The following is an 8,158-nucleotide window of genomic DNA, read 5'->3' as shown; positions in this document are numbered from 1 at the left end:
CCATTTCGTACTATTTCAATAAATGAAGGAATAAATTTGAGTGGTCTATTTAATTTTGCACCAACGAGAAATGCCATTGTAACTAACTCAGAATTTCTGTACTTTTTTCCCTATTCAAATAAACGTAGGAATAAATTTGAGTGGTCTATTTACTTTAATACTAACCTAAAAATTCGAAGGAAAAACATTTCAACTCTCAGAATTTTATATCATTTTGTAGTACCCAAATAAACGAAGGAATAAATTTGGGTGAGCTATATAATTTTGTAACAATCAGAAAGGAAGCCGCAAAACAGAGGCGGCCTTAGTAGTATGCGGGGCCCCGGGCGGGGAGTTCGTTAGGCGAAGCCCCCCGAAGCCAGGAAACATAGGTGAAATTTTTGAGGGGGTAAGGGGTTCTTATGGCATGGGGGTCGATATAACTTACTGCATTAATGATTCGGAAACATTTTACATGCATGCAAGATTAACAAACTAGAACACATAATAAAACTATCACTGACTTACGAAGCAGCTGCTTTGACGGTCACAGACGGAAGTCCACTTTTCTGGCTTTTCGCTGTGCAAAATCGTTTATAAGGTCCTCGTAGTCCATTGTTGAGGCAACTTCCTTTTCGATGGACAAAATAGCTAAACCGCACAATCTGCTTTGCGACATTGTTGATCATAGATAGTTTTTGATAAGTTTCAACTTCGAAAAGCTTCTTTCCGCGCTGGAAACTGTCACAGGAATTGTCAACATAATTCTGTATACAATAACGATGTTGGGAAATGAATCTCGAATGGGCCAAACGTACTGAAGACACATTTGGGAGGCATTGATGTTATCAGGAAGCATTTCTCGAAAAATCTTCAATTCTGCGCACAAGTCAATTCCGTCCAAATCGCGTGAATCTTCTGCGCGTAACATGTCCAAATCCATGCAGCACTTTAACAAATAATCGTCGTTCAATGACCACAAACCCTTCAAGTTGTATAGAAATCCAAAGATTGAAACATACTCTTCCAGTTGTTCGAATCTTTTTTCCATTGAGGTAAGTGCTTGATCCACTATCCATAAGAAATATCCTGTTCTGAAGGTCTCCGACGAAGATGTTTCTTCGTCGTTACCCTCATAATCGAATTGTTTTTTCTTGTATCTGACTCTTCGTTCCTTGAATTTCTGAGCTACGTTCATTTCGGACGCAATTTCCTTTGCTCACCTCTGGTGCTTGGGGTCCCGGGTTCGATCCCAACCCCCGCCAAGTGAACTTTGTGGTGGACAAACACCGTGTGCGTGGGTTTTCTCGGGGTTCTCCCGTTTCCTCCCACTTTCTTCATTCCACTATTTCATTCATTACTCATCATCACCGTCTCCTTTAGCCTAACCGGCATAAGCGTGGGGCGTAAAACTCAAAGATTTCATTTCATTTCATTTTGCAATTTCCTTTGCTGCGATCATAGCATCGGAGAATCCGGTTTCCCGGTACTTTCTCAAGAAAGTAACAAGGACTTTGATTTGCTGTATTGCCACATCGAGCTGCATGTCAGCTGATTGCAAAGTTTTGCTGACAGCATTCACAGCAAATAAAATGTCATACCATATGATTAAGCTCAGAATAAACTCGAAGCTTTCGAGCTCATAATTTGCAAGACATTGGGCTTCACTTTTTACTAGCGGGTCATTGGCGGTATCTGCGACAGTCGACAATGCCTCCCTGACTTGTTTCGTCGGATAACGCAGCGCTTTCACACTTTCCAGGCGGCACTCCCACCGCGTTTCTGAAAGTGATTTTGTAGTAATGAAAGGCACGGTTTCTTCCAAAATTTTCCACCTTTCAGCCGAGGCAGTAAAGCATTTATATATTCTCTGTATGACACCAAAAAACGTCCTGCTTGGGAGTTGCATTTAGTCATGTCTCCTAAAACAAGGTTCAAATTATGGCTGCCACACGGAGTGTAAAATGCTCGACTGTTCAAGAATGTGCGCTTGAACTTCTTGGTGTTTTCCCTTCATGTTCGCACCATTGTTTTACCCCTGGCCACGACAATCGGCAATGTCTAGACCTAGGTTCGCCAGTGCGGCAAGAAGAGCTTCGGACAACCCCTTTCCTGTTGCGTTGTCCACATCCAGAAATTCAATGAAGTGCTCCACCACCTTCACTTCCGGATCTGATACGTCCAGAAAACGCAATATTAGGGACATCTGCTCTTTGTGACCAACATCAGGCGTGCAGTCAAGGATGACGGCAAAATATTTAGCAAGTTTCACTTTATCAATAATTTTCCCCTTTACTTCTGACACCATCAGGTCGATAAGCTCGTTTTGGATCCTATGCCCGAGGTAATGGTCGTGAGCCTCGTCGTTCTTAATTCGGTGGAGATGTTCTTGCATGGTTGGATCGAATTTGGCCAGCATCTCAACTAACCCTAAAAACTGACTATTGTTCGGCGCATAAAGTTTCTCCGTTCTCCCACGAAATGCGCTGTTGTTTTCGGCAAGGTACTGTACAATCGCTAGAATTCTTGTTAACACTGCGCGTAAATGCAGCTGTTCTTTTCTAATTCGTTCTAGCATCATGTTATCTATTGCGCTACCATTGGACATTCTCCGAGCTGATTCCAACCACGCTGTCATGCACTTAACGTGCTTTACAGAAACTTCGTGGTGCTGAAGTTTATCGCCAAGATGCTTCCAGTCGCAGCAGACTTCGTTTGCTAACTGGCCTCTAGTAGCTGTCGTGCCAAACAAGTTACAAAGAAAGCAAAATACTCTGTTTCTGATCTTCGAATAACTTAGCCATCGCCTATTCACTGTTTCTCCGTTCGGCATCCTCCGTGTAAAGAAATTGTTCGCAAAATATCTGTTACCATCGTCCTTTGGGTATTCACAGTCACTTAGCCTGATTGGACCCTTCTCCACTAATATGTCACGCACTTCACTGTTAATATATTTCCAATTACCTGGATCGTATACGTCCTCGAACAGTGTGCTCGTCGTTTGAAGAGTGTCAGAAGTATGCAGAGGAATGGTCGCGCTTTCACAGGAGAGGTCACTTTCTGGATCTGTTGCAACAACGTTGTCCCCAGAGAATTGCACCAAGTTTTCATTGTTGCTTGTGGGACAACAGGGCGTAGAAACAGTTTTGTTGCCGGCTAGTTTGTTTTCTTCGTCGGACGCAAAACTTGGTATCACAACCTGGTCTGTCGCATCACACCGGTCGCTCACAGTCACAGACAAATCATCATCCGTGTTCTCAAGTTTTTGGTGTTGATCCGCTGATTTTACCGCTACAACAATCTTGTCCAAAGATCCCTTTTGCTTCTGAATGAAATCTTCTTTATATTTACGTTTCTTGGCTTTCGCAGCCCCACTTTCGTATTTATGGAATTTGTCTCTGTCTCTGCCACTCATGATGGTCACTTATTCTTTGCCAAACTGAGGTGCTACACAAGGCGTGCAATAGGAGCTATTTCTTGGAAGCGATGACTCAGAGGTGTCCGTAGCAACAGGACCACTCTTCTGACCCAAAAGCAACAAACAACATGACTTCTCACTCTATTTCGACAACAAAGATAAGTTGAGATAAGGCCATTTAGAGTCACGTGCATGGTATTAGCGTCGCCTTGTTTGCTGACCCATTGTTAACCCGAAACTCAAGGGCGTAATTATTACGGTACTTTAAAACCAAAAATACCATGCTAAACGGTTTCATAGTAATAGTGTAGATTTCGGGAATTTAAGGCTTCTAAAAGTAAAATATTGAGTAAGAAGTTCTGGTTTATGAAAACTGGTTTCCGAAGAAATCCACCACACCGTATTATTGGCCAAAGTATTCATTTAAATCTAAGCTACGGTACATTAGAATGTTGCAGAGGCCCCGCATATTTGAGCTGACTGTGACAAGAGAATATCCTATCGCGGGGCCTGGGGCAGATGCCCCAGTCGCCACCCCCAAATGCCGCCTCTGCGCAAAAGGACCATTTTCACTAGCTCAGAATTTCTGGACTTTTTCTGCTATTCAAATATACTGAGAAATAACTTTGGATAGAGTATGTAGTATTGTACCAAGTAGAAAAGCGAAAAAGGGCAATTTTAAATAACTCAGAATTTTATATCATTTAGTACTACTCAAATAAACGAAAGAATAAATTTGAGTGGGCTATTTAATTTTGTAAGAACCAGAAAAAAACGAAGGTCCATTTTAACTAAGGATTTTGTACCGTTTGTGCTACTCAAATAAACGAAGGGATAAATTTGTGTGACCTATTCAGTTTTGTACCAAGCAGAAAAAGCAAACAAATGCCATTTTACTAACTGAAAATTTTATAACTTTTGTACTATTTAAACAACAGAAGTGATAAATTTGAGTGAACTATTTTTCGTGTCAACCAGAAAAAGAACCATTTTAACTAACTCAGCATTTAATATATTTCTGGGGGATTCAAATAAACGAAGGAGTTGGTTTGAGTGGCTTAATTACTTGTAATGCTAGATTTTGTACTATTTTGTATATTTTTGTGTCACACAGAGAAAGAGCCATTTTAAAGTTTTGCAGTCCAGTTTTTATGATAGTATTATTGTACAAGGAGAGCCATATTACCATATTTATGCACTTTTTGTATAACATTCAAATTAAGGAAGAAGGGCCATTAAGTTATGGTACTACGTTTTTAAATTCGAATGTTTTATACCAAAAGAAAAATATTCCGTTTAAATAAGTGACACATTATTGTGATGCTTCGTGTGTAGTAACTCTATAAAAGTTGCATTGCTAAACAAATTTTAATTGCCTCTCTCGTAACGTAAAAGAAACGCAGAATATAAGAAGCTTTTGCCTAATGAAATTACACTAAAACAAAGAAGTAAAAAAATAATGTTAATAGCCGTTTGCCTTCCATACCAGTAGGATACCCTATCTTGTATAAAAAAACGAATTTGCGCTCAGCAGACGGTGCCTTAGGACCCTCACTATACTTACAATACAAATGTTAGGTAACGCATTCGTAACGTTTCTTTTTTCAATTTTATTTAAAGTCTATTAATATTCAGAAGCGTAAATATCTGCAGCAACACAGATAATAATAGATTTGAGAGTTGAATAAAACTGGCCACAGCTAATAATTCAGCACTTTTTTAATAAATGGTGGGCAACATGGAACGTTGAAAACTTTTCACTTCCTTCGTGAACTTATTTTTACTTTGATATGATCTATTCGTAAGTTCTTCTAGTTGTTCTATCCTGGTTTTATTTCTTCCTTTCCATAAATCAGCACGCAGATCCGAGCATGTGGTTTCTTCTTTTTCCTATTGTCGTCACAATTCGTCGTCCTTCATTAGTTTTCTTAAGTACGTCTTCATTCCTTAGTAACGCTAACTGCTATGGAGTCTGTTCTACAGAATTAGGTTAAAACTCAATGTATGACGTTACTCTCTTCTACTTGAATATTTTTTCGTATGTAACCAATGGCAGCTTATGTTGGTTGAATCTTAAGTTCAAATATTTAGTTAGTGGCCAGGAAACTTTGGATTTAATTCGCTACACGCACATCCATTAACCATCGAGTCTTACTTAGTAACGAGAGAGGCAATTAAAGTTTATTTAGCAATGCAAATTGTATAGAGTTTTACTACACACGAAGCATCACAACAATGTGTCACTTATTTAAACGGAATATTTTTTCTATTGGTATAAAAGATTCAAATTTTAAAATGTGGTACCATAACTTAATGGCCCTTCTTCGTTTATTTTGAATGTTATATGAAAAGCGCACAATCATAGTAATGTGGCTCTCCTTGTACAATAATACTATCATAAAAACTGGACTGCAAAACTTTAAAATGGCTCTTTCTCTGTGTGACACAAAAATATACAAAATATTACAAAATCTAGCATCACATCTAATTAAGTCACTCAAATCAATTCCTTCGTTTATTTGAATCCCCCAGAAAGATATAAAATGCTGAGTTAGTTAAAATGGTCCTTTTTCTGGTTGACATGAAAAATAATTCACTCAAATTTATTACTTCCCTTGTTTAAATAGTACAAAAGTTATAAAATTCTCCGTTAGTTAAAATGGTATTTTTTACTTTTTCTGCTTGGTACAAAACTGAATAGGTCACACAAATTTATCCCTTCGTTTATTTGAGTAGTACAAAATTATATTAAATACTGGGTTAGTATAATGGTCCTTCTCCACCTTTTTAGGTTAGTACAAAACTAAATAGACCACTCAAATTTATTCCTTCGTTTATTTGAGTAGCACAAAAGGTTAAAGAAATTCCGAGCTTGTTAAAATGGCATTTCTCGTTGATACAAAATTGAATAGACCATTCAAATTTATTCCTTCGTTTATTGAAATAGTGCAAAATGGTATAAAAGTCTGAGCTAGTTAAAGTGGCTCTTCACTTTTTATCGTTGGTACAAATTTTTCCCTTTGTTTATTTTAACAGTACAAACAGGTTCGAAATTCTCAGCTAGTTAAAATGGACCTTCATCTCTTCTGCTAGGCATAAAAATATACCACTCAAAATTTATTCCATTGCTTATTCAAATAGTTGAAAATGGAATAAAATTCTGAGCTTGTTAAAATGACTCTTCTTCCTTTTTTCTCGTTGGTACAAATAGAACCCTCAAATTTATTCCTTCGTTTGATTAAATAGTACAAAATGGCATAGAAAATCTGAGCTAATTAAAATGGACGTTCTTTTTTTCTCGTTGGTACAAATTTCTCCCTTCGTTTGTTTAAATAGTACAAAAGGTATAAAATTCTGAGACAGTTATAAACGACAATTCTTCTGTTTTTTCTCGTTGTTACAAAAGTAAATAAGCCACTCAAATTTATTCTTTCGTTTATTTGAATAAGCCAAGATGATATAAAATTCTCAACTAGTTAAAATGACATACTTTTGCTTTTATTCTTGTTAGTACAAAAATAAATACACCATCCAAATTTATTTTTCGTTTATTTGAGTAGTACTCAGATATCAAATACTCAGCTAGTTAAAATGGCGTGTCTTCGCTATTTTTCTGGATGGTACCAAAGTAAATAAGCCACTCATATGTATTCGTTCTTTACCTTTCTTCTGCTTGGTAAAAAATTGAATAGGTCTCACACAGGGATGAATTCAGGGGGTAGCCCGGGGGGAATCTCCCCCCGAAGAAACAAAAAATTTGAGTCATAAAATGTAGAAATTACTTCATCCAATTATTTGTTTTTCTTTCCGTGCACGTGGAGACGAAATCCGATTTCTTAACATACATATAAATGACGCAGACCCATTCTATATAAATATTAAACATGTGACATCTAAGATAGAATAACAAATAGTCAATAAAACCTGTATTTCTTAACGCTATGACCGAGTTTGGCAGAACATGAAATTGTCAACTGTTGAAGAAAGGTTTGTATTTTAGTAGGTATTATGATGTCGCTCTATATTATATATTAGTAGGTAGCACTAGATCAGATTGAGATAGGAAACGAAAGATGGAGAAGATCTTTCTATCATTCCATATGATCTCTGATGTCAGCAGACTTCAGTTCTTGAAACTCTACAGTACTTGAATTATTTGAAATAGAGCGCCTAAATCCCATTTCTCGCATCGGAATTAACAAACGTAAATGTGTTTTACGATTGTTAAAGTAAATACACCTTTCTTTAATTAAAAATAAGTCAGTTAAAGGGTGAGATTCAGAGGGCGTCATTTAGAGGGATAAGGGAGGAACAGTTATCCCTCCTGGGTTAGAGATTTATATAGAATTTATCAATATAATAGTAGTATATAAGTGAAAGATTGCTAGTGAAGGTGATGAAGATCCTGCTCAGTGCCGTGCCATGGGAGAGGGGCAAGCTAGACGACCGCCCCGTGCGCCGAAGTAAGCGGCGCAAAATTCAGGAGGGAAAAAGAAAAGAATGAAAGAAAAAAAGAGGAATGAAACCCATGTGCATATGTAGGCATGTGCACATATATAAAATGAAAGGAAAAAAGTAATAAAAAGTGCACAAAATCAAGGAAAAAGCAGGGTTTACTTTTTAAAATTTTCTCACCTTTCGCGGCTGGTCTGTCGACGTCACTCATATATACGGGGGTACCGTCGTATACTCTCGCGCCAAGCGCTGATTTTCCACGACACGGCACTAATCCTACTGAAGATATCGTAAACTAAACTATTG

At 37.7% G+C, this 8,158-nt stretch overlaps 2 protein-coding genes across 2 annotated transcripts; both read right to left on the bottom strand.

Annotated features, from left to right (window-relative positions):
* Window positions 1-664: 664 nt before the first annotated feature.
* On the bottom strand, window positions 665-1,177 carry LOC145679425 (uncharacterized). Its single transcript, XM_081750006.1, has one exon. It carries the CDS (start codon window positions 1,175-1,177, stop codon window positions 665-667), a length of 513 nt encoding a protein of 170 aa, XP_081606132.1.
* Window positions 1,178-2,011: 834 nt separating this feature from the next.
* Window positions 2,012-3,394, bottom strand: LOC145679423 (zinc finger MYM-type protein 1-like). Its single transcript, XM_081750005.1, has one exon. It carries the CDS (start codon window positions 3,392-3,394, stop codon window positions 2,012-2,014), a length of 1,383 nt encoding a protein of 460 aa, XP_081606131.1.
* Window positions 3,395-8,158: the final 4,764 nt, after the last annotated feature.

This window comes from Thermobia domestica, chromosome 2 (genome assembly GCF_964235325.1).
Source record: "Thermobia domestica chromosome 2, izTheDome1.hap1.1, whole genome shotgun sequence".
NCBI classification, from domain to species: domain Eukaryota; kingdom Metazoa; phylum Arthropoda; class Insecta; order Zygentoma; family Lepismatidae; genus Thermobia; species Thermobia domestica.
Note: the sequence above shows the minus strand (reverse complement) of the source record. Positions and strands in the feature narration are given on the sequence as shown.